This window comes from Schistocerca gregaria, chromosome 5 (genome assembly GCF_023897955.1).
Source record: "Schistocerca gregaria isolate iqSchGreg1 chromosome 5, iqSchGreg1.2, whole genome shotgun sequence".
Taxonomy (NCBI): Eukaryota; Metazoa; Arthropoda; class Insecta; order Orthoptera; family Acrididae; genus Schistocerca; species Schistocerca gregaria.
In genome coordinates, this window is record NC_064924.1 from 458,800,965 (window position 1) to 458,828,701 (window position 27,737).

General features: G+C 39.1%; 1 protein-coding gene across 3 annotated transcripts in view; it reads left to right on the top strand.

The window, feature by feature from the left end:
- Positions 1 to 26,898, top strand: part of LOC126273103 (putative ferric-chelate reductase 1 homolog) — a 346,200-nt gene extending 319,302 nt beyond the window's left edge. For all 3 annotated transcript variants that reach the window (XM_049976539.1, XM_049976537.1, XM_049976538.1), the window contains exons 10-12: positions 1,262 to 1,374; positions 12,040 to 12,153; positions 26,249 to 26,898. In XM_049976539.1, the coding sequence (XP_049832496.1) occupies positions 1,262 to 1,374; positions 12,040 to 12,153; positions 26,249 to 26,389 (368 nt within the window). In that variant the 3' untranslated portion in view covers positions 26,390 to 26,898. The remainder of the gene's footprint in view (positions 1 to 1,261; positions 1,375 to 12,039; positions 12,154 to 26,248) is intronic.
- Positions 26,899 to 27,737: the final 839 nt, after the last annotated feature.

Below are 27,737 nucleotides of genomic sequence, written 5' to 3' on the forward strand. Positions count from 1 at the left end.
TCCTTCACTAACTTGTTCCCGACCACCCTGTCACCTCTTTCCTTTTCACTTCTGTCATTGTCCGTATCATGTACTCCATTCATCCATTAGTCTCCCCCCTACACCCCCTTCCCCCCTACACCCCCTTCCCCCCTACACCCCCTTCCCCCCTACACCCCCTTCCCCCCTACACCCCCTTCCCCCCTACACCCCCTTCCCCCCTACACCGCCTTCCCCCCCTACACCGCCTTCCCCCCCTACACCGCCTTCCCCCCCTACACCGCCTTCCCCCCCCTACACCGCCTTCCCCCCCCTACACCGCCTTCCCCCCCCTACACCGCCTTCCCCCCCCTACACCGCCTTCCCCCCCCTACACCGCCTTCCCCCCCCTACACCACCTTCCCCCCCCTACACCGCCTTCCCCCCCTACACCGCCTTCCCCCCCCTACACCGCCTTCCCCCCCCTACACCGCCTTCCCCCCCCTACACCGCCTTCCCCCCCCTACACCGCCTTCCCCCCCCTACACCGCCTTCCCCCCCCTACACCGCCTTCCCCCCCCTACACCGCCTTCACCCCCCCCCCCCCCTACACCGCCTTCCCCCCCCTACACCGCCTTCACCCCCCCCCCCCTCACCGCCCCCCCCCCTCACCGCCTTCACCCCCCCCCCCCCCTACACCGCCTTCCCCCCCCCCCCCTGCACCGCCTTCCCCCCCCCCCCCCCTACACCGCCTTCACCCCCCCCCCCCTACACCGCCTTCCCCCCCCTACACCGCCTTCCCCCCCCTACACCGCCTTCCCCCCCCTACACCGCCTTCCCCCCCCTACACCGCCTTCCCCCCCCCCTACACCGCCTTCCCCCCCCCTACACCGCCTTCCCCCCCCCCTACACCGCCTTCCCCCCCTACACCGCCTTCCCCCCCTACACCGCCCTTACCAATGTTGAGAGTATAAGGATCTACAAGGGGAGCAGGAGGGAGTAGCATAGTATTGAGAGGCAGAGGAGTTTTGACACACACACACACACACACACACACACACACACACACACACACACACACACACACACTTGCGCACCACAGGACTGTGCTGCTCCCTCCTGCTCGCCCTTGTTGATCCCTATCCCTATCCCTATTCCTATACTGTCAATAGAGGCAGGGGGTTTCTGCGATTCACATTGATAATTACATTAAAAGTTTTTATTTCTTGATTCAGTTAATTTCTAAGCAAAATGAAAAATAAGAAATCAATTAACTTTTTGGTGTATGTTTTCTGATTTACAGTTGTTACAATTTTCTTTGCTGCAAAACTGGGAAAGGCTGAACTTCCTGTATGGCTGGACTGGATACTAGTGTCATATGTGGTGTTCCATGTGGTCATGCACCTAGTATTTTCTGTAAGTACAGATTTGACGGCTTTTCTTTATATCAAAACACAGATTTTATAGTGATAAGTGATTAATTTGAGACAAAAAACCATACACCTTGTGTAATGTGGCCTGAAATATGGTATTTTTGCCAAACATAAACATATTTATTGATCGTAAACAATTTGTTGAATGTGGTGTGGACAGTAGTAGTATTTTATAAACGTTTAATGATATTGAAACAAACATTAGAAAGTCCAAGATATGTGTCGACTGTATGTCAATAGACCATTCTCTTAGAGGTAATTCGTAATGTTGGAACACAATATATGTTCCGCAATCCTTCTGCACATAGACTTCAATGATATGGGCCTGGAATTTAGTGGATTACTCGTACTGCCTTTCTTGTATATTGGTGTGGCCTGTGCAACTTTCCATGCTTGTGTACTGATGTTTTGTTGAGCAAATGGTTGTATAAGATTGCTGGGTATAGTTATTTTATCAGCATACTCTGAAAAATCCTAATTGGTATAAAATCTGGACTGAAAGACTTGATTTTATTAAGTGATTTAATTGCTGGACTACTCGGAGGCTATTTACTTAAAGTTAATAATGTTGGCAGCTGTTCTTGATTTTTAATTCTGGAGTATTTGATTAGTCTTCTTTGGTGTAGTAGTTTCAGAGGGCTGTGTTTAGTAACTTTGCTCTGGCAGTGCTGTCACAAATAGTGACCTGTCTTGCTGCTAGTATACTTTACATACAACCAGGATCTCTTTGGAATTTATGCAGGTTTCAAGACAAAGTTCCATCGTGGAAACTATTATACGCATCTTGCATTGAAGTCCACACTAAGTATTGAGCTTCTGCGAAAGATCACCAGTCTTGGAGATCTTGCATTCACTTAAATTTGGCACACTTTTTTCAATTGGAACAGTGTTATGACCCATTTTGTGTAGCAATGGGAATCATCTCCATCAATTGTTAATTTATCTGATATAAATCTTTAAATTGCTGCAGATACTATTTCTTTAAATTGAAGCTACATCTGATCTGCACTTACATTGTTAATCTGGAAGGAGTGGAGATTGTCTCTGAGGAAGGTGTTAAGTGAATTTTTATGTGCTTTTTTTTAATAGGACTATTTTTCATTTATTTTTGAAGAATTTGGAAATGACAATATTAAATTTCGCTAAGGAAACCCTGTGTTGATACTCATTATTAGCGCAGTATTATTTGTTGCTAAGAGGTCAAGTGTGTTTTCATAACTGCTCAATATTTGTGTAGGCTCATGAACTAACTGCCGAAAATAATTTTCAGAGAATGCATTTAGCACAATTTTGGATGAGGTATTATGCATACCTTCAGATTTACACATGTATTTTCATCAGTCTATCATGGGTAAACTGAAGTCACCACCAACTATAATCGTATGAGTTGGGTACTTGTTTGAAATTAGACTAAAGTTTTCTTTGAACCTTTCAGCAATTGTATCATCTGAGTTGGGAGGTCAGTAAAAGGATCCAATTATAATTTTGTACTGGTTTCCAAGAATAACCTCTGCCCCCACTAACTCAAAGGAACTATCTACTTAAATTTCAATAAAAGGTAAACTATTTCTACCAGCAACAACCATGCTACTGCCAACTGTGTTTAGCCTATCCTTTCAGCACACTGTTAGGTTCTTTGCAAAAATTTCAGCTGAACTTATCTCTGCCTTTAGGCCAGCTTTCATTGCCTGTAATGGTTTGAGCATCCGTGCTTTCTCTTAGCACCTGGAGCTCCGATACTTTCCCAAAACAGCTACAACAATTTCCAACTGTTATACCAATAGTTCCTCTATGTTCCTGTTTGACACTGAAGCCTTTTTTGTGTTTCCCCGAGACCCAGTAACCTAAAAAACCACACAGTCCATGCCACACAGCCCCTGCAACCCATGTAGTGACATCCTGTGTGTAGTGGGATTCCTGACCTAGTCAGCAGAACCTGAAACCCAGCCACCCTATGGCTCAAATTGAAGAATATGCAGCCTACGCAGTTGCAGAATTGTCAGAGTCTCTGATTCAGACCCTTCACTCAGCTCTGTACCAGAGATCCATGATTGGTCATGTAGACAATACTACAAATGGTGAGCTCTGCTTTTCATCTCATAAGCAATACTAACAACCTTTACCACTTATGTTAGCTGCTTGAAACCAGGTAGAATCTCTTCCAATCCAAATTGACACACACAATTGGTACTGACATAAGCCACCACCTGCAGTTGGCTGCATCCAGTGCTCTTCATGGCATCTGGAAGAACCTGCTCCATGACTGGAATGGCTCCACTCTGTATGCACACTGAGTGCTTATTGGTTTTCTTCCTTCCTTGACACCCATGTTCCTAAGGGACCCCGTAATGTGTCTAACATTGGAGTTCCCAGGTACCAATAATCCTACCCTCTGTGACTTCCCGGATTTTGCTGGCTGAGAGGTTGTCAGCCACAGACAGCACCTGGAATATGTTTGTCAGATTAACTGGGCAGGCCTTATGTTCGGCTCCCTGGGAGTATTTCACCACCTGCTGCACTCGAAGGTGACCTCCTACTCGACCACGGGTGAGGGGTCAGATGTACTGGACATTTGTTAGATCCACACAGCCGGCCCGCAACAGTGATGCCCATCCACTGCAGCTTCAAGCTATAGCGGAACCCAGCACAACCTGGAGCTGGGAGTGAAATGTTACCAGCTCCATTCCCATTTATACACAGCAATTGCAGTCCCTATCCATAATATAGTCTGTGGAAAACTATACTACACATACAAATAAGGACAATATAAATGTATCCAGAATGAGATTTTCACTCTGCAGCGGAGTGTGCGCTGATATGAAACTTCCTGGAAGATCAAAACTGTGTGCCCGACCGAGACTCGAACTCGGGACCTTTGCCTTTCGCGGGCAAGTGCTCCACCATCTGAGCTACCGAAGCTCAACTTACGCCCGGTACTCACAGCTTTACTTCTGCCAGTATCTCGTCTCCTACCTTCCAAACTTCGCAGGAGCTCTTCTGCGAACCTTGCAGAACTAGCACTCCTGAAAGAAATATAAATGTACTTTGTCACCCTATAGTAGACATGGAGGAAAGTGGAAGAACTGTGTGTAGTAAGTTAGACTAACATGCAGAGATCAGAAACTCGACTACCAAAGCACTCGAAGTACTCAAGTGAGACAAATAATTATTTTTGTTCTCGTAGTGCGGCTGCTCCATACCACATCCATTTGCAAACTTATTCCTCTTGACTTCGTATCCTGACAAGTTGATGTTGTAAGAGTATCTCACTACTTTAAACTACAGAATAGTGAATAGGTTTTCAAAAGTAACCTTCTGTATTGTTCCAACTATTTACATCAGTTGTGAAGACAGACCCAAATATCAGTAACTCATAAACTGAACCAAATCAGTCAATACGTCTGACCACATCAAACTTCACCCAAGATAGAAAATTTACAATAGCCATTTGTCCTGAGTGTTTACATTGTAGTATGTCTGATGTGTTCCCGATGCTTTGAAAGGGTGTCACTAAGGCATAAATGTCCACATCCATGCTGACTATGCCTTAATGCTCCTAATGTGTCACATCACTGCATACATGCCATCAGCACAGATCGGGGTGCACACAATGGGTTTTCTTTTTCTACTACATAAAATGTTTATTAAAGACTTGATCATCCTTTGACTATGTTCCACTGAGGATGGTCATACTGGCATTCTCACGAACAACCCATGGTATCCTACAAATCTCCCCATTGAGACAAAGATTTCGTGCAAAAGTCCTTCAACCTACTATTTACAATTAAATGTAAAAGAACTGGTATCATATTACAATTGATAAGTTTTATTTATCCGTACTAAATATATGGAAACTTTTCTTTGAATCTTCATGCATGATTATGTTGTCACAGAGTTAGTGTGGAAGCTGTCTCCAGCAATTCAGCATACCATGGTGTTTGTGCTCAGTCATTACACACCCCATAACATTAATTAAACTTACAAAGAGGATGAGATGTGCTTACTTCATTTAAACTGAAATACATTGCTGGGTAACAGTAGAAGTTTATCATTAGAAATTACTTAATTTCATCCTTTTTCAAAAGTCAGCTACATGGAATATAGATTACCACACGTGGGTTCCATTGTAAAGTTGTTTGCTCCTAACTAATTTGGATACTCCTTTGACAAAGTGACAAACAGTCACTACACGCATCTTCTCCAACCTTAATAATTCAGTTCAATCCTCTCTATGGGCAGATACTATACAACCATTCTTCCTTTCAGATGAGTGTCACCTATCCATTCCCTACAAAAACAGTTTGTTACACTCTGCAGATTCAACTAAGGAATAGGCCCCTCTATTTTGTACACCTGTCCCAAGACTCCTCTACCCTAAATGTGGTACAGGCCATTTCTTTCTTGAATACACCTGTGCTTAGTTGTAGGACAGCCTTTCTAAAAGTCTGCCTACTAACTCAAACTCCTTCAACTCACCTAAGGCATGGTACACTTCTTCATATAAAATTTAGTTGTGCACAGTACCTCAGTTTCATTTCTCAAGTCCTGACAGAGAGGGGTTCCTTTATTTCTGGCGTGTCTTCGCCCCTTTTCTTAAAGCATACTGCACTATACTCCCTATACAAAATTGATTTTCCCTAAATGATTGTTGCTGTACAAAAAACATTGGTGTTGTAACTTTGGGCAATGGTATTCCTTTCCTGAAGATCATTTAGATCTCCTCCAATGTTTGTATTTAAAATTATTGAAGCCAACACGTATATCTCAATTTGGCAATAAAAATTCCACAAGGCATAGCAAAGAAAGGACTGAAATTGCCATTTTCATCCTCTGAAGACTCAACTGATTTTATAGTGATGTCAAAACCTGCATGGTGGTAGAGTGAACTTTATTTTATTTTCTCCTTATCTTATAATGTATATCTGGGTGATTAACTGTTGTTTGTCTTCTTACACTGATTGAACATTGTTACTTATAGAATCTTTGTGTTTGCTACTCCCGTTTCTTGTGTACTGCCTACTTTAACTCTGTTTAAAACTGATAAAATAGTCTTGTGTTATTGACCACACACATGTGCTATCTATCAACAGATTTCTCTATAGATGGCACTACAATCTTCCACTCATTACGCTTATGTTAGCATGTCATATTTCAGTCTGTTACACTGCATGTACAGGATTTCCCCATCACCTTCTCCTGTGATGTGTGTAATGCACAGTGTACGAAGTTCTTTCCAACTTTTTCACCAACGACAGAATGTCATCACTGTCATCATATACAAGTAGCTCTTGTAGTAATACTCTTGCTGATGCTTAACCCAGAGTTAGAATCAAAACTGACACAGAGAATTCAAACCAAAAGGTAAGATGCAGGATTGGTAAGATTTTCCATCAAATAAGATAGTAGTAGTATAATTATTGGAGTTTTCATGCAACCTCACCTGGCAATATCTGGCCATTGAATCCATTGAGCTAACATACTGGGCTTGCTCAAATCTGACTGACAGTTCCTCAATACTTGCCCTTTGTGTTTTTATGTAATCATTAAGTATACATGCAACTAAAACTAAAAACACACCTGCTGTGGCTTTTTTAACCCCTAACGGTGGGCTGTTATACAAACTAGTACTTTGTTCAATCTCCTCATTATAACCATACTGTTAATTTTATCCTGAACTGCAGACCTTAAACTTAAAGGCACAGGATAAAGTTTGCATATGAATGAGTTAATATTCTTGGTATTAAACTGACAGATGTAACTTCCTAAGACTCCTGGCTCATTGGGAAAACTGATTTTTAATTTGATAGAATGTGGTACAGTGCCACTTTCTGATTGTCCATTTACATCTTGGACACATTTTCTCTGTATTACTATATTCTGCATAATAACTTCATTATTTTGAAAGGTAGCAATATACGCTTAACATAAACTTCTGTGACAGCTAGCTGTATGAAAATCTGAAATCACTTTGCACTTTAGCAGCCAGTCTATCCCCAACAATACGTCTGTGAACATTTGAAACAACTATTATAGACTGTATACATTCAAACTGGCCCAATTTTCTATTTCATTACATAGCATTGTATGGATTTAGGCTACTAATTTTTGTATATATGTGTCAACTATGGATCAGTCACATTCTGGATCCTGGCCCTCAACCCAGCACATTTTGTTTTTTTTCTGTTATTACCAGATATTTGCCTGTTGTTACATCCTTACCAATTCCTAAGTATTACCAGCATTATTGTTCATTGTTATCAGGGGTTGGTATTAGTATCTGCGAATGTGTATTAATATTGCTAGTTGTAGTCTATTGTTGATGGAACAGAAATTCTTTTCTCTCTCCTTTGGAAATGGTCTATTGCCTTTGTTCCTTGTTCTGATTAGTAATGTTAATATTTTCGTTACATTCCTTAAGGTATCTAATCCCTCAACAAAAGTTGGTAGCTCATTCACAGTTGTCCAGCCTCTACAAAATGTCTGTGTGTCATGCCGCAACTGATATATTAACACTTTCCCTAAATGTGATTCCTATAATGCATTATTTAAATAGTTTGATCTTATTATGTGTCACTCAATTTACTTCTTATAATTACCCCAAGAACTATTATAATGCTTAAAGTCACATAAAGTATTAGCTTTTCATGTGTGCTAGGAGACACATATTGCCTTTTTAAAACTTCCCTGAAAAATTCTCCCAAGACTTGAAATCTTCAGAATGGGCATTTCCTCAGTCTGATGAATCACCAACTAAGCCTATAATCTATCTTTCCGGAGTCCTCCCATCTTTTCGGTAAAGATCTACAGAATGGCCTTGAAAAATGTACTGGATGCACCTCCGCATCTGCTCTGAACTTATGAAACTGTTCAGAAAATTTTATTCTATTTTCCATTTGAATATCCCCAAACTAATGATGTACACCAACATTATTATTAGTCTTCCATGCGGTACATCAGTGTTAATATTATTCTCATTAATTCTAAATTATATTATTTCCTTTCTGTGGTCTACAATATCTCACAAAGAAAGAGTTTTAATACCAGTGGATTCAACTGCATCCTGTAGTTTTTGTTGTACCAACTCCTGTATTCTATCTTCCAAACTAATAAAGGTTGTTTGCGGACTCAAAATTTCATTCAATAATTGTCTCTGCTTTGTTTCAACCCACTTGCGTATGTACCTGATATCTGATTGTTTGTACTTTTATTATGAACTTCTTTCAGATAATTATTTACTTCATCCTCCACTAAATCACACTGTGAATTAATGTCCATTTGTAATTCACTAGGCAAATCATTTCATTCTTTCTCAATAGCAGTAATTTTATTTTGCTGCATGTTAACTATAGACTTCAAATTCCTCTTCAAACATTTTTGCATGTGATTTAATTGCTGCAAACTTGGTAGTTGTAGCCTCTAATATTGGTTGATATTTTTTTTTCCAACTTCTTAAGTCTAACTTCCCATTGAGTCTATAGAGTCTTAATGATAACTTCCAGTTTGGTTTTATCATTGTCCCTAAGTACTATAAAGGCCCTGTGAGTTTCTTAATGCTTTTTTCTAATTTCATGTTAAATGCTTCCTTCACTGTTTTCCTCCACTGCTCTGTTGTTCTGTTTCACAAATAACCTAAACCATTCCAGTGCTTCTGATGCCATTTTTTTGTCCACAAAGGCATACACTGCTAATTAAATGCTCAAATAATTAGTTAATCTAGGCATCACTAGTCTTCATCACACACATTGGTAACTAATTTTGTAAGTTCCTGTACACAAAATAATAGAATACTAATAATAGAAGAGTGCTAAATTTACAAAATCGTATCCGACCCAATGTGTAGACCAGCAAACTGCCACTGACTGCACAGGTTAAGTGGGCAAGTCGTATTGAGAAGCTGTAACAGGCAGCGGCCACTCTGGCTCACATGTGCACGCTTGAGGAACAAATCTTCCACAATAATATTCTGTATTGTTCCAGCTGTTTACATCATTTGTGAAGACAGATACAAATGTTAGTAACTCGTAGACTGAGACACATCACTCAAAACATCCAACCACATCATGCACAACTTAAGATCAAAGGTCTACAGTCTTCATTCGTCTTTGAGTGTTTGCATTATAGTATGTCCTCCTTCTGTGTGGTATTCATGATACTTTGAAAGTGTGTCCCCAAGGCATAAACATCCATGTCAAGCAAGTGCTAATTCAGTCACCATGCTGCAGCTTGTCACTGCGTACTACTCATATGCACAGATAAAAAAAATCAAGGTGTATGCAGTGGGTTTTTTCCACTACATAAAACGTTTATAAGAGATACATCCATCTTTTGCCAGTGTGTGTGTCCTCAGTGGAACATAGGTCATTCTCACAAATAACTTATGTTATAGTAAACTTCCAGCCAAAGCATGCTCTCTCTCTCTCTCTCTCTCTCTCTCTCTCTCTCTCTCTCTCTCTCTCTCTCTCTCTCTCTCTCTCTCTGTGTGTGTGTGTGTGTGTGTGTGTGTGTGTGTGTGTGTGTGTGTGTGTGTGTGTGTGTGTGTCTGATTTCAGACTGAAGCTGAAATGCGTTGAATGGGAGCATCAGTTTGAATTGGGGAAGGAGCGAGGGATAGCAGGGTATTGGTGGGGGAAGAGAAAACCGTTATGTCTGGCAGAATGAAATGGATTAGAGGTAACAGACAAGGCTGCCTGGTATAGCATCATGAGGCCTTGGAGAAATTGAGGGAGGGGAGGAACTAGCTGGCCCGGGTTGTGAAGCAGCCATTGAAATAAAGCATATTATGTTCAGCTGCATGTTGAGCAACAGGTTGGTCCACTTTCTCTACACTGCAGTTTGGAGGTGGCCATTCATCCTGGTGGATAGCTGCTTGGTACTCATACCAATATAAAAAGCTGTGCAATGATTGCAGCAGAGCTAGTACACAACAGGGCTGCTTTCACAGGTGGCCCAGCCTCTGATGGGCTAGAACCAGAATAGGAAGTGATGGGTGGTTGGATTGGACAAGTCTTGCACCTGGGCCTTCCACAGGGATAACATCACTGTGGCAAGCAGTGTGTTTGGTAGTAGTGTAGGGTTGGACTGGAATGTTGTGGAGGTAGGATGGGCACTGGAACACTGCTTTAGGAGGAGTGGGAAGGATCTTGGGAGGATGTCACACATATCATGGCAAGATAATAAATAATCAAAGCCCTGACAAAGGATGTGGTTCAGTTGCTCCAGTCTAAGGTGGAATTGGATGACAGGGATGCATTATTTTGTAACTGATTATTGGGAGTGGTGGAAGGATTTGTGGTGTATGGGTATTTGGCACACCAAATCTGTTTGCAGTCTAGGTCTGAGGGGTTGTGCCTGACTGTGGAGGCTTTTGTGAGACTGGCAGCATACTGAGCAAGGGAGGTGCAATCATTGTAGATATGCCATACTCAGATGGCTACACTGCACAGGAGGGATTCTTTAATGTGGAAAGGATGGCAACTGTCAAAATCCATGCACTGATGGTGATTGATGTGTTTAATGTGGACAAAGGTGTGGATGGAGCTCTGAGAGAGGAGGTGGTCAACTTCCAGGAAGATAGCATGTTGGTTTGAGAAGGACCAAGTGACATGTATGGGAGAGGTGGTGTTGCGATTGTGAGGGAGTTTGTGTCCCCTCACCCTCATTTTGCACTGCTCTTTTTCCCTTCTGTGCTACTCTCCTTCCTGTTCCCTTTCCCCAGCCTTGTCTGTCACCTAGTCCCTGCACACTTTGCTATGCACCACTTTTTCACCTTCCCTGCCCTTTCTCTGTCATCCCTCTGTGTTCACTGCTCTGCTACAGATAATTACTCCTGTTAGACATATTTGCCTGGTCTGAGCAGCCGTAGAAAGCAATCATTTGCGTAAAGTGTGTGTGTGTGTGTGTGTGTGTGTGTGTGTGTGTGTGTGTGTGTGTGTGTGTGTGTGTGTGTTTTCGTCTTTTCTTATGAAGTTTTTTGTTGGCCCTGTCTGCAACTGTCTCATCTTTACAGTGAGTAGCTATGTATCCTTTCCATGATTGTTAAGGGTATTGAAACAGAAATTTTTTCTATGTCATAGGGAAAGGTTAAGCTTTTTTCTGTATAATCAACATTAAAAACTTTACATACTGCCATTATGATTGGTTTAAAATGGAACAATGAACTTAACTGCAATTAATGTTGTGTAAAGTGGTACAGTACAGAGCATTTCTTCTTAGATTTCTTCGTGATTATAGCTAAAAGGGCAGAAACTGGTCGGTATGCACAGACATCAGTTTCACATAAAGCTGTTATGCCCTGGGTATTTTTGCTAATTGTTTCAGCATAAACAATTGGGACATATTGTTTTGTTATACTACTATTTATGTGCATTGTGAAAATATCATAGTTCACTGCTTCCGATAAAAATAGCTTCACTACACAGATAAAGTTTATTGGGGGGGGGGGGAATAAAGTCCTATTGAGAAACCTTGTTTAGATACCTTAGAATTTTTTCTGAAAAATTGAAGGTGACCACATGTATCGTGTAAGTGAACTATTTACACAGTTCTTGTTTATCACTGACTAAAGTATCAGTAACACACTTGCAGCTACAACAGGTGTTCACACACGTGCTCACTCACTCTGTTCAGAGATTCATTGCTTTCATTTCAGGTCACTGGTTGTATGAGTGAACGACATAGTGCATCAAGGATAGACAGTTTCCCAATGAAAGACATTGCATCAAGTCGTATGGCACTCCAGACTGACAGGAAACATGATGCTCCGGTAAGATGTATTACTTAAAAGAAACTCTAGCAATTCATTTTAGAATATTTCTAAAGTTTATGGGACTAACACCAAACAAGACAGCTAGTGGATACTGACTGTACACAGAGGAGTAAAACATAAGCTGTGGGCCATTAAAATTGCACCAGCGTGAAGGTGACATGTAAAAAGTCAACCTGGCACCAAGTTTACTATGTGCTTGGATATTGTAATACCCCCTTGCCTTTAGTGTAGCTAAAATATGTGCATTTAAATTGTGCAACCTTCAGCACAACTAAGAACCATATCAGTATATTGCAGTAGACAAATGCAACATTACTTTTTGATTTGCTTATTTCATAATCCAACTGTAGAAGGTAAGTCAGCTGAGACTGCTTACTGCAACAATTTAGTTCCAAGTTGTGTTATTTGGTGTACTCAGTACCTCAAATAAAATCACATATAAATTAAATAAGTTCACATACTTAATAATTTTTAAAATTTCTGATTGAATTTTCTCAAAACATTGATGTGTCTATCGACATGACCTTGGGCTCTTGTATGATTAATTGTTCACTACACTGGCACTTGGGTGCACTCAGTTTACACTGGTTTGTTGAGCTCTGCCACCAGAGTATACGTACATTATTAACAGTTGTACCAACGTGAGTATTGCTGATAATATTTTAGCTTGATTCTCTAATTAGAGAAGTTCATTATAGAGTTACTGAAATGCACATTTGTATACTTGACAAAATATAAATATGTACTTTCTGTTAAGAATTAAGTAATTTACATGCTTCCCAGCTTCAAATTTACATCATATGTATTTTCAACAATCAGAGTTTCAGATTTTAATTACACACGTATCATTTGTGTCTGAACTTTACATCGTAGAATGTCATATAAAGTTTTTCCTTCTACTTGGAATTCTGAAAACGTTAGGCACATAAATCTGCATATAAGAAACACACCGGTTCTCTAAAATTATTTAATAATGAGGACATTAATTATGTTTGCATATAACATATTGAGTCAATAATTACAGTGAGTGGAAAATAAAAGTTCCCATAATAAGCATTTACTATGGGTCAGCTTGTTTATTAAAGGGTGTATCATGTTCTGCAATTGCATTATAATATGCAAATGCTTAATATTTCACAACAACAGCACAAAAGCACAAAATAGGGTTAACAAAATCGGGTTAACAAAATCGTACATTTTGTGTATGATGATATATTATGTGAAGAGTTTCTTTTGAGAAAATGCACGTGACTGTTAGTCCTTTATGAGAAGGTTTTGTTATCCTTGTGTGAGGAGGATAAATGTGTACCAGCATGTCAGAATTGAGCAGCAGCAGGTTCATTGCCTATCAAGACTGCAGTTTATCTTTCTGCAATACTGCTGCTTGTGTTTGTTGGGATTCCACGACTGTCATGTGACAATGGATTCAATGGGTTCAGGGAGGCAATAGAAAAAGCCATGCAGGATCACAGTGTCTCCACAAGCCTGCTGCCCAAGAGGACACAAGCATTGTTTGCTTGAGCTGTGCAGGACTGTACAATTACATCATATACCTTGGATTATAAAGGACACTTTTCTGTAGCAACTTAAGTTCCAAAAAAAGAATGCCATGGTGCCTGGAGCACCATGATTGTCAGCACAGGGACTACTGTTGAACTTTGCTTGGTGCAGCAGCAGTGAAAGGCACAGAGAGAGTCATACACACAGCAGTAATGCTGGATGCTAGAGTAGCATGCACGACCTTTACATACTGGTCGCAGTTAAATTTACAGCCACACAATGGATGTATCCATGTGTGGAGGCTCAAAGGAAAAAGATTAGTGCCAGACTGTAATCATTGTCATAAATGTAGTCCACGCAGTGGGTGTCATGGTATGGGATGCCACCACATAAATATTACACCCCTGGTTTGCACAGTTAGTAAGTTGGCTATCAGGCATTTATGATATGTTAACATTGCCTGTGTCTTTACCTTATTCTCCATTATGCAGCAAAACTGTGTGTTGTCTTTGCTGTCTTAACCTAGTTCCTTACGGAGGCCCTGGCTATTGAATTCTCCTGATCTCTCTCGTATTGAAAACATCTAGTAACAGGACGCTGAAAGTCTATTGCACTACCTCTCACCAGCCACTCTCATTGATCATTTCTGCAAGAGTGAAGCAGCATGGAATGATGTGCCCATATCTACTGTCCAAGCTCTGCTCAATTTGATGTACAGCTGTGTTAGCCACTGCTGCTACCGCAGAAGCCAGCTCTGTGCACTCAATTCTGCTCCCTGTATACCCCCAAATCTCCTCTATCTTCCTACTAAACTGTGGAAGCAAGTGAAGTAATTTTTTTTTATTTGCTGTCCTTCCTGGTTTTGCAATTTTGTTACCAGTGTAGCTCTAAAGGGGATACCAGTTGTCTACAAAGAATGACAATGCACTTGCTCATAAGTTTGTATGACCCACTGGACAATCACAGAAATTCTGGAAGTCCAGTTCAGGCAAATATATGAAAATAAGCATCAGTTATCCCACAAAAGTCTACTTATAAAATTTCAAGAACAATATTAAATGAAGAATCTAGTGATGTAATTAAAAACCCTGTATACTAGGTCTAGTAGTAAACTACCAGGCTCACTTTCTGTGAGTACCTGATGGATTTGAATCTAGCATGCTTGCATGAGCCAACCTTGATCCTTCATGTGCATTCATAAATTTTTTCCTGTCTGTAGATAGCATCAGCTGCTGGCAAGCAGCTGTTTTGTGAGGTACTGCTAATGTCAGTTTTTCGTTGCAAGGGAAATGATGGAATGACTGGAGTAGTGCTACTGCATCAAATGTTGGCAGAAACTGGGTGACAGCCAGGTGGAAACCATTTGGGAGATTGACAGCTTTCAGTGAGGATACTATGGGCATCACACAGATTAATGAGCGGTAAAATGGTTTTAAAGATGACTGCACATCAGTGGAGAACAAGTCTTACTCCAATTGACCATCAAAATGCCGAAATAGCCAGATCATTGCCAAATTGAACACTGGTGATGTGGGACCATCAAGTAACTATCAGAGAAATTGCAGAAGTAAGCATCCGCCTTTTTTTAGTCCATTGTGATGGAAGATTTGGCCATGAAGAGTGTCAGTAAAACTTGTGCTGAAGCTGCTGGTGGTGGAGGAAAAGCAACTTTGTGTTCATGTCTCATTGGACATGCTGGACTCCAGAAACAGTGACCCCCAACTCTGTGAACACCATAATCCCTGGTGATGAGTCCTGGGAGTGAATGTATGATCTGGAAACCAAATCCCAGTTGTCACAGTGGAAGCATCCCTTGTCACCAAGCCCAAAGACGACTCACCAAGTATGCAGCAATGTCAGAGGGATGCTGACTGCTTTCTTTGAGTCCCACAGTGTGGCACACCAAGAGAAAGCACTGCAGGATGTGATGCTGTCCAGTGCAAGAGATCATATTTACAGTCAACAGGAAATAGGCACATCCATCATGACAATGCTCCAGCACATTCATTGCAATTGATTCAGACTTTTTTTGGTGAAAAACCAGATTCCTATGCTTAAAACGGGCTCGTTACATTCCTAATATGGCCCCCTGCAACTTCTGGCTGTTCACCAAACTCGAGAGGCTATTGAAAGGATATCGATTTCACAAGAAAGCGTATTATGGCAGCGACAACAGCCAAGCTAAACACCCCAACAATGGTGGCACCACTGGGAAAAGTGTGTGCAACATGTGGGGAGTCCCAAGGGAACTACTTTTAGGGTGATTAGGTGTCCAACACTCCAGGGGGTCTCCTTCTTCTTCTTCTTCCTCCTCCTCCTCCTCCTCCTCCTCCTCTTCCTCTTCTTCTTCTTCTTCTTCCTCCTATGGTCGAATACTTCTCTAACAGACCTTGCACTGCTGTCAAAGAGACTGCTAAGCCAGCATAAACAGAGGCATTTAACCGCTCAATCTTCCCTCCCTCCCTATGTTAGTGGAATAGAACCGAACATTATTATGTGGTGCAATGGGAAGTAGTATGTGCTAAGTATTTCACAGCGGTTTACAAAATATGGAAGCAGGTGTACAGAAGCTCATTTAGATCAGATAAGATAGAACATAATTGGCCATTTACTTTCCAAATTAACCAGCCTCTCACTCATCCTGAACAATATAGGTAAACTAAAAAAACTGAATCTGAATAGCTGGATAGAGATTTGAATTCTATCCTCTCCCACTAGCATCCATTCAGAATTATCACTGTTTGATCCTGTTTTACCCATATTTCATCCTTCAGTAATTTGTCATTTTAGTAATAATGTTCACAGAAATGAGACAATTTATTTATAACTGCTTTTACAATCAAATTGTTAAAGGCCTCTATATCTAATGTAGTTTATCAATCTTACATCTTCAATAATATTATGAGAAGGAAAGTTGCTACTCACCAGATAGTGGAGATGCTGAGTCGCAGATAGGAACAACAGAAAGACTTTCACAATTAGTTTTAGGCCATTGGCCTTTGTCAGCAATACACAAATGTATATGGTTGCTGCTGTTCCTTCACACACTGTCTAAAATTACCAATATCCTTGTGAACAATAAACATGTGTACTATAAGGTGTATTGGTTAAGTGGTGCATGTGCCAAAGTTTTGTGAATATCTGCTCAGCCAGCATGTGAATTATTTTAACTGGTTAGTCAAAGTAGTAAGTTTCTCCTGCAATGCTATTTCAGATTTCTCCCATAACATAATAACACCTATAAATACCAGAATGTACCATAACTTTCATTACTTGTTTTAATCATTTTGATCTTTAACTACAATAAATAGTCATAGTCATAAAGAACTTCCATAATGAACTCTTATATTTTTTCAAATTGCTTGGATCATCCGTTCACTACCAGAATGCAACTGTAACATCTGTTATAAAATCTTAACAGTGTAGGAAAAGACAGATAACTACTTAATGCAAAGAAGACACATCAAATTGCAGACAAACATGATTAAAACAGACTTGCATGTAGCTTTTGGCCACAGCCTTCATCAGCAACTGCCTTCTCTAGCACCTCTGGCCACAATGCTGGTCTGAGATGCTGGAGTTCGGTGGTTGCAGGCATGTGCTCGTCCGTGTTCACTTGTGTCCAACCATGTGCGCATGTGTCCTCTTTACTGATGAAGGCTGTGGCCAAAAGTTATATTTGTCTGCCAGTCTGCAACTACATGTCTCTTCTTTAGAGTAAGTAGCAATCTGTTTCTTCCTGCATTATTGATATTCCTACATGGAGTTTCCATTGCTTGCCGTAAAATCTTTTCATTTTTAATGAGAAAGCTTTGTACTTCCACACCTCAGCAGAATTTCCACATATTTTACTTTGTGATACTGTGGAATGTGTTTCTCATGTCAACACAGAGTTCTTTCAAAATTCCCAGGCTTCCTCATTCTCATTATAGTTAGGTCTATAGTGAATATATCCTCCATGACTCACTGTTAACCTTCTAAGAGTGAGTTGACTACCTTCCTTAACTTCTGCAAATTATTTTTTTAATAATTTAATGGAATGCAGCAAGTGATACCTGTTTCTTCATTTCCTGAGGCAAAGTATAGTTAATCTGTTAAGTCTTAAAAGATTATGTATCAGTAATCCACACAGCCAGTGCAAGCCTGGTATCACAGTCGCCTTTCATATCTACAGGGTCAACAGACTCTGATGTCCTATTTTCCAAGTTCTTAAGTTTTGACTTTACTTAATTCGGTGTTGGAGGAAGTTATTACTTCAGATCAGTATAACCTTCTTTTGTTTTATCATGAATTTTGGAGGGTAGTGTTGAACAAATACTGCTTATCATAGATTTTGGGATGGTGATGTGGATTGTGACAATAGCTCTAGTCATCTATCAACAAAACTGTGTGTGTTTTATTTATTACACCACCACGACTGGATAAACTAAAACCTATTCAGATTTATAGTGCAGATTTCATTAAAATAATAACAGGGGTGACACAGTACAGAATTGTGTAAAGTAGTTGGCATGGTCATACATATATGCTAATAAATTGATGCCTGGAGAACAGAAAACATTCACACTAGCTTTCAAGCACTAGGTCGTCTTCTAGCAGAAGTACATACTTTCAAAAAAAAAAAAAAAAAAAAAAAAAAAAAAAAAAAAAAAACCCATACATCTGTGGCCGCGGCAGGACTAATTAGTGACGCCTGAGCTGTTGGAGATAGAGAGAGGGTAGAGGAGGTTGCAAGAAAGGGGTAATGAGGAGGAAGCTGGTCTTCAGACAGATGACTCCAGGACCACACAACTAGGGATGTTATGATACAAGTAAATATTTGATACTTTTGTTTTGATACAGAGTAGTTTTAGAATCAAATCATTCTTTCAGTACTTACTCAGTATCAGAAAAAAGTACTTCTATTGAATAGATTTTACACCCATATCCAAATAGTGGTTGGTTACTCTTGGCTACACTGCTGTTCATCCACCAGGCCTGTTCATATTTGCTGAAAACTGCATCCAGAGCAGGTTGCATTTTGCTGAAGTCTGCTTCATCACATCACGTTTAGTTCTTTCCAGATGCAAAAGTGTTTGTAACCTGACAAATAGTGCTTGACCATTATATTAAGTTTGGTAGGTTTTGAATGTACGGTATCAAAGCTGCTGATGTTTCTAGTGTGGTTACAGCTAACTTCGGGAGAACAAGATATCATGAAACAGTCACAAAAATATAATGGCAATGATTTCTTTAAATTGCCATCTGTGTTTAACACAAGATATTTTTCATTGCTTGTGAGGGGGACCCACCCACATGGATGCACTTGCGACCTGACCAGTAACATTCCAGTCAGCTGAAGACATACAAAATGTACCTGACATGGATCATGAATCCACAGGTGGAAACAACAAAGCACAGGAAGTTGAATATGGTAAAATGTAAAAGGAAAGACACTCCACTAAGGACAAAAATGCTGAATTTGGCATTTCATGTTGGAGCAGTGCTTACATTTCTGACAAGTGATACCTGACATTGAAACTGAAAGTGTTGGAACACCTGGCTTCCCAACTGCTGTAAAGATGGAAACACTTGACCAACTTACAGCTATATTAAAGCCTATGTCATATCATAGGCATCTTGCAAAAAGTATGTTAAAAATATCCAAACCTGTATCAGAGATTATTCATCAACAGAACTTAATAGTTACAAAGAAATGAACACCCTTAGCTGCTTATAGGCATTGATATATGTCAACAGGGACACATGAAAATGTGTGCCCCGACCGGGACTCGAGCCTGGGATCTCCTGCTTACATGGCAGACGCTCTATCCATCTGAGCCACTGAGGACACAGGATAGCGCGACTGCAGAGATTTATCTCTAGCATGACTCCGCGAAACCCACATTGTCAACCTAGTGGCCCCCCCGCCCATTATACTCATTACTTGCGGCTCGTTGCCTGTTCCTGTAAGAGTTCGGCTCTGTTTGTGCATTCGCTCAGAAGAAGATGATGGTCAAGTAGCCGGTGAGCCTTAACTATATATTTACTATGCCTGTAAGCAGCTAAGGGTGTTCATTTCTTTGTAATTTCATTCTAACAAGCTGCTTGGTCACCGATGGTATCTGTTCTTTCAGACATGTCTGAAAGAACAGGTACCATCTTAGTAAATATAAAGAACTTAAAGAATGCAAGGAATTTTATTGAGAGAGCCAAAGAAAAAGTTGTGTGTTAACTGAATCAAATGACCATGCATCCTTTACAACTCCATTTAAGGATGTGAATTTTAAACATCCAGCTGCATGTGGGCAAGCTGTACAAAAACTCAAAAGTGAGGTTTCTGAGCAATAAAGTAGCTCTAGTGAATTGGAGGAAGATGCTGCTTAATTTTCTGCAACACAGGAATACAACTTTTGGAAACCTAAACAACTAGCACATGGCTGCAAAACAGAGCGCAGGATGTGTTGGAGCCTATCCTGCACTCACAATCCTCTTGGTGCAAACCTCCACTATCCTTTCCATGTTGCATCATTTTACTTCTTCCCTGCTATCTACCCTCCTCCTCCTCCCCCCCCCCTCCCCCTCCTACTTTTATACCACTTTTTGCTCTATTGTTTTCATCTTGTTGTGCGGCCACAGAGTCTGTGACGTTTGCTTGCTTCATTTCTTCATTGCTTGTCCGCAGTGTCAACATACTGTGTTGCTATACTGGCTGAAAAATTGGGGGGGGGGGGGGGGGGGGGAGTGGGGGAGTTAAACACTGGCTACTTTAAATGATTTATCCGACAGGTCCACATTTGTGTTTAACAGTTCTTTATTTTCACTGTTCACCACCACCACGCCCCCCCCCCCCCCCTCCCCCTTCAAATAATGGTTATATGGCCAGTCCACTATTGGTTAACTTTGATAAGCCTCATTAATAGGTTGCAAGCAAACATAAACAGACTGCTACAATAGTTTACTGTTGAATATCTATGAGCAGTAAAAATCTAACCACACAGTTCAGTTCTTGCAGAATAATACAGTACGTATTGAACACACAGTCATTGTTTTAACACACAGTCATTGTTTTAACACACAGTCATTGTTTTAACACACAGTCATTGTTTTAACACACAGTCATTGTTTTAACACACAGTCATTGTTTTAACACACAGTCATTGTTTTAACACACAGTCATTGTTTTAACACACAGTCATTGTTTTAACACACAGTCATTGTTTTAACACACAGTCATTGTTTTAACACACAGTCATTGTTTTAACACACAGTCATTGTTTTAACACACAGTCATTGTTTTAACACACAGTCATTGTTTTAACACACAGTCATTGTTTTAACACACAGTCATTGTTTTAACACACAGTCATTGTTTTAACACACAGACTATTTGTCTTACACTTATTTCACAGTTAAGTTGATACATTGTTGTTGACCTAACAAGCACAGGTTTCTCTTCTGAAAATCGGCTGTGGACTGACTGTCTAGGCACCAAAAATCGGGCCTTCATATATCCTCACAATACTAGGCACTGAAACTATACATTGTTTGATGTTAAAGTTACAGAAATTACAATTAAAGCATACCTCATTCAATTAACTGAACACATGGAAAATTCTTTCTTTTTTTAACGGTTTCTTCTACTGCAACAGTTAAGCTGAATTATTTGTTTAAATGATGAAATTAAAACAAATAGTTATACAAACAATACTTCTGACAAAACTGGTAATTACTTTGGAATGAAGTTTTCAAACAGAGCCAAATAATTACTAAAAGAATGCCAGTGTTTCGTCTTCCAAATGTTTATAATTGGTACAGAATTTATATTTGTTTATAAGTCAACAATAGAATTTAAGTTACAAAACAATTACTGATTTCATCCTGTAACAAAAGATGCTAACTAGGAATAGTCAAAATAAATTAGAAAATCAATTACATACATGAAACTAAGCACAAAATTAGATCTGATGTTATATTATTTGAAACTGACGGGCAACCTTTCTCTTTTATGAAAATGCAGATTATACTCATGTATGTCAATGGTAATTAGTCAGACTTGAAAAAATGAATTTTAAGGAGGCAGATGGCAAAACAAAAGTGGAATTAAAAATATCCCAGCTTGCTTCTTCGCAAGTCATCTGTTGAAAACACTTTCCTACCCACTCCGCATCTCAATCAGCTCAGGCAACTGCTTTTGATAATCTGGTATCAATAATTACTCTTGCCATGCACACAGCAGTGTGTATTTTTGTCTTTGTGCAGGGAGGTATTTACTTTCTTTAGAAAGAGTTTGTGTTCAAAAGCTATTGTGAATACTGTTTTCAGTTGTTTTCCTGTGCCCCACACATTGATCTGCTATACACTAGTTGTGCCTTTCCCTTATTGGATGTATTGCTCCATCCTTAATTACCATTAATGGTTCTCGTGTCCTTACTGGTATCCCCAAATGGCTGTCATTACTTTAAACACTGGCTTCCTGATGATACTCTAAATCTCACACCAACAGTCTCATTTACCCTTACTAATAATACTTCTCACTCACCTATTACATTACACATGAACTATGAAATGGACCAGGCATTTCATTTCATTACTTAACTGATAATTTGCAGCTCATTTTGTGGGTAGTGCAACTTGGCAAGTTGTGATAGCTATTCCATTAAAACATGTCTGTGGTTCAAATCAAATTATCAGGGCATTGGGATGGCATACTAATTGCAAATGATGCAGACAACGCACCATAGATAAGTCTTTACTATTTATTACAACACTGTGGCAAAAACTGATACAGAACAGATTTAATTGAAAGCTGCTTCAACATTCTCAGTGTGGTTTCAACCATGTACCTTATGTAAACTAACAATAAACAAATTTTAGTATGTGTATTGTTGATTGCCTACTTCTTATCAAGTGCCCATTTCTTATGAGTTACAATGAAAGTCTTGCATAAGTGAATGGTTTATTAATGAGTAAGGCTTGTATTCGATTCAAATTTCTGTGTAGAAAAAAAGTTTCACTGGCTTAGATCACACAAACTTATAACTCCAGTTACGCAAACAATGTTGAACATGAAAATGCTGAGTACTTAAAGATTAAGCGGAGTCACAAGTTACCAATGTTTTCAGCAGAATTGTTTTACACTTCAAATATCATAGCTGCCATTTTGCTTGGAAAATTTGAGAAATCCTAATATTTGTTTGTGTACATTCTGATAAAGATGGTGAACTTTAGAGTAAGTATTTACACAAATTCATTGCAGTTATAATGAAAGCCGGTTAACTAATGGCTGCAGCACGACAGACCCAATCAAAGCGGACACAATCAGTTTTTGACATTTTTGCACAAAGTGGATGCAGTTTGCGTTTTAAGTTACAACAGGAAAATTCAATTTGAAATGCTAGCATTGAGTTCTGATTAAAGTTGTATGAACCATACTCAAGGTGCATTTTCCACCAATTCGAAAAACACAGTTTTGAGAAAAATGAGTTTTAAGTTTCAGGTTACAGATGGAAATAGTAGAGGCAGCATGGCTATACCAAAACAAGTACCCTCAAAGACACCAACCACATCACACAAAATTTCAAACCTGTTTTGGGTGATAGTATGACTGTGGATCCTTTCATATGGACAAACACTCAAGGAGGCAGCGGAACGTGCATACATCTGATTTGGAGGATTGGGTTCTGCCTCTCGATCATTTCCATCTGCTTGGCTACACACAAACACCATCTTGGCTTGTTCCCGATGAGAATACTGGACTAAACTACTGCTTACAGTATGCTGAGCCAATCGCACAGCCTTCAACGCACAAAGAATGCACTGCCACGGTCAGAGGAAATTTCATTTGTCAGTGCCGTCTACCATGGCAACAATGCTTTTCCGGACGGATGCTGATAGGACTTTCTCCTCTGTTTCACTTAGGAACCAGTCCATGCAGTTAGTCAATTTTATTAATGTTAACACTGTATAAAAACCAATATTGCTCTGCTCTCTAGTTTAAAAAAAAATTGTTAGGTTAGCAACATTTCATATTTGCAGCAATGCAGGACCCAAAATGAACAATACACTAAGTCCACACAATGCACTTTTACCTCTGCAAACTCTTTAAAGTTTCATACAATGGTTTACTTGATTTGATATGGTGTATGTGCAAAAATGAAATCTCTTCACAGAATAGATTTATTAAAATTGGGCAACATATATTTGATAGTAGCTGGCACATCCGCTCAAGTGCTGCAGACAGTTTGCAATCAGTGACACGGACATTGGTTGTTCCTGCTGACAGTGGACGGCTGATCTTTTCAAATCAGTAAGAGTGTGCATGTGCTGTCGCAGTGTATGTGATCTCATTGCCTGAATGTACAGATTTTGGATGGCAACTGGTGAAATTAAAATAAGTCTGTTTTCTTTGATTGAATTGGCCAACATTCTTTCACATGATATTTGCACTGTAAGAAGAAGATGAGTTTAAGTCCAAGAAAGTAGTAGTTTGTGGTATTCTGAGGACGAAAATTATCATCAGGATGTAGCTTGGAATCCGTGTACCAAAATTTCAACATCTTTATCGGAAGTCTAAGACATAATTTATAACCCATAAAATACGTTCAAGTGGGAAGGGTGCCATATGTAATGCTTTAAGTTACTGTAATAACTTTTTTTTTTATTTTGGAGTGTGTGTGACAACTTAAGCTTTCTGTGAACTGTTACACATCATCTCGTATATTCATTAAACTTGTCGCGTTATTCCAATAACTAAAGGAATAGGGGGATGTTGATGAAAAAAACAAACTATTTCAAAAATGCACCAAATCCACAGTTTTGGAGATATGGCAATGAAACTTTGTACCACACTTTACATGAAAGCAACACATTTACTTTTTTGAATGAAATTTGAAGTTTTATTTTCAAAAAATAATGCATTTCCTTTTTCTTAGAAAGTATTAAATAGATTTCTACAAAAAATTCTCTGTTTCATTTCTTTGTATGTTGTAAGCTTCCCTCATGAGGTTTTTGGGATAGGTCAAATAGGAAAATTTTCGTAATTTTTTAATTATAATTCCACAAGTACAATTTTAAATTCATGCAAAATTCCAATCATTTTGCCCCATATCTCAGCTTGCAATCAGAATTTCAAAATTTGCTCTTGAGACAGCGTTCATTAGGTTTACAGAAATGTGTACAAAATTCCACAATTCTAACATTCATAGAATCTGAGGAAAAGCTACATAAACTTTTAAAAACAAATTTCAGGAAACACAATTTTAAGTTCAACCTAATTTGTTTCCTTAAGTCACTTCTTCAGAAGGCACCACATTTGTACTCTGGGTCATCTCTCCCTTCAAGGCTTCTTTTCTGGTTTCTTGTTTTCTGTCTTCTTTCCTTTACCAGGTCTTAAACTGACTTTTCAGCTGCAGAGATGCACTGTAAAACTATTTTTCTCATGATGTCAAATGTGTTTTTAGGGCACCATTTCCATAGGAGTGAATTTAGAGAATCATTTATAAGATGCGGAACAGTCAAAGATGATCTATAAAACCAAAGAGTATGTATTGTGGCCTTTTAGGTATATCCCGCCCAAGTTTGGATGAAAGTAATACACAGAATTGTTGTTCACTCAGCTGGTATTGAAGTGCTGCTTCAAAATATGGGCATGGCAGAAAGGCCACGTCACACTTTTAATTAATTTTTCAGGCAGTTCGGGTGCGATTTCAATGTTGAAACTTATTGTCCATGAGTTGTAGTAACAAATAAAAAATAAATTGAAAATTGACTTTTGGTAAAATTTCATCATCGTCTCCCATCCCTTAAGGAGATTAAAATAGATTCTGAGCTCTTAGATTGAACAGATTCTAACCTAACCTCACCACCGTGATCCTACCAAAAACTGGTGGAGGAGATGCGATGCACTATAACAAAGCTGTCTGCTGAGCTGGTGACCATTCTAAGTACACTGTGAACATAGGCTACACAGCTGTGCTGCTTATTTAGGACAGAATAGCTGCATCACACTGCTAAACATTCAATCACTTGAATGGTTACATGATCCCAGGGAGCTCTATATTGTCAGATTGCTCGTGTAAGCTGAGGTCTTCACATGTTAAACTGAAACAATGAAGCTCACCAAGTCTGGGTGACTCTTTCCTGCAAGTCAAACAAACCTGTGCTCTTTTGTCACCCATCTTTGTATACAGCAAATAATTGTCATTGTAGCCCAGTGATATTAAATTTATCCTATTCCTGTGTTGATAGAAGTTAGAATTTTATTAATCATTAAATAAGTGTTTGTGTGTTTAAATCCTCTATTGTACATAAGTTGTTGGGTTCTTATTGGTATTAAGTTTGACCTGCTTATATTTAATAATCTGCATGTAAAACTTCAGTACAGTTGTTTCTGTAGTTATTTTTGTGACTTTTGGTAAATTTCATCAATGTCCCCCATGGAGATTAAAATAGATTTTGAGCTCCTTAGACTGAACAGATTCTAACCTATTTGGGTTGTAGCTGTGGTGGAAAACCATACAGATTTTAAGAAAATTTGTTATTATTGTTATTGTAGCAAATTTACCTCCTTTTCAATTGTAACATATATTAATTCAGTTTTCTTGCTTTACAGTTTACATGTTTGAGGAAAGTGCTCCTTGGCATTTACATCGTGATCATACTTGGACTTGCTGTAGCAATTATTGTAATAGTTGCTCTTGCACCAATTGAAGAAAGCTATGAGACTTTCTCGAGATGGCTCAAAGATGCTTGAAAGATAACTTCTATAAAAGCTATTGTGAGAACTGTGGAGACTGTTCAGTATTCAGAAGACATTTACTAAATATGAAAGTATTGTGTGTGTGTGTGTGTGTGTGTGTGTGTGTGTGTGTGTGTGTGTGTCAGTTTCACCAATGTCCATATTTATATAAATGGTGGTGTTGACATTTCATTTATTTTGTGCTCAGATTACATCTGCAATTTTTAATGATCATCACACTATTGAAATTGTCAGTGACTTACTAATATCATTTGTGACCACAAATCAGGTGATTTAATGCTGGTAATCTGAGAATAATTTGCTGTGTTTTGTTTACAGTAAGATATTTCCTTTTCATGACATTTTTGTACAGTAATTGTAGTTGGAATATAATATTTAACAGTTTCAAAGACTTCCTGTAAACAAGTTAACGTCATTCAATTTGTTACAACATTTGTGAATATTCATGTCAAATCATTGGTTATGATATCAGAATGAATAAAGTGTCATCAGATTTTTTAGAACGTTCCTTGTATTTGGTTATCTTTTTAACCTTCTTAATTAAGAATCATTCAGCAGTACCTGAATGATAACGTTCTGTTTTGAACCACATAGTAGGCACAAAACTCAAAACAGCATCACAAGCAAATAGACAGTCGTAAATATGTTAACAGTGCAGATATTCAATCAAAATCTGGTGACAATATCAGCAAATAATATTATATATACAGTTTTACTCCTGTTGTTAACAAGCCTAATATGCTGAATTAGCTATCTTACTGCCAAACGAGACTACCTACAGGAGAACACATTAGGTATAGTGTAAGAAAATTAGGCAAACAGACGAAAACTGTCAAGGACTGCGGATTACTGTGTGTTAAACTGTAAGTGGTGCAGTATGTAGAAAGATCCACACTTTGGAGTATTTACAGGACAGTTTGTGTCAAATATTAATCTAATGTGTTTTCCAGTTTCTTTGCAGTTTTGCCTTATGCCCTTTGTTTTACATTTTTCTCAAATAGGTAAGTGGGATTCAGTATGAAGTTCGAAATTTCACAAATAAGAAAAAAGATTAATAGCATGTAACTAGATCATAAAACAAACAAAATGATTGATACACATCAAAACAGGCGATGCTGGCAGTTCACTGTTACTGCAATCGTAATATGATAGCTGCAGCAGCAGCAGCTGTTAAGTTAAACATGAATTTCCTTTGCATATTCTCTGTTAACTGACAATACTGGATTTTTCTATGCAGAACTGTAATAACCCTTATCACTTTCACTATTAGCTGCAGGCATTGTTTTGTGTACTATAAAAACCATTGTGAAAACAAGTCATAACAGTTAAATTGTCAACCATA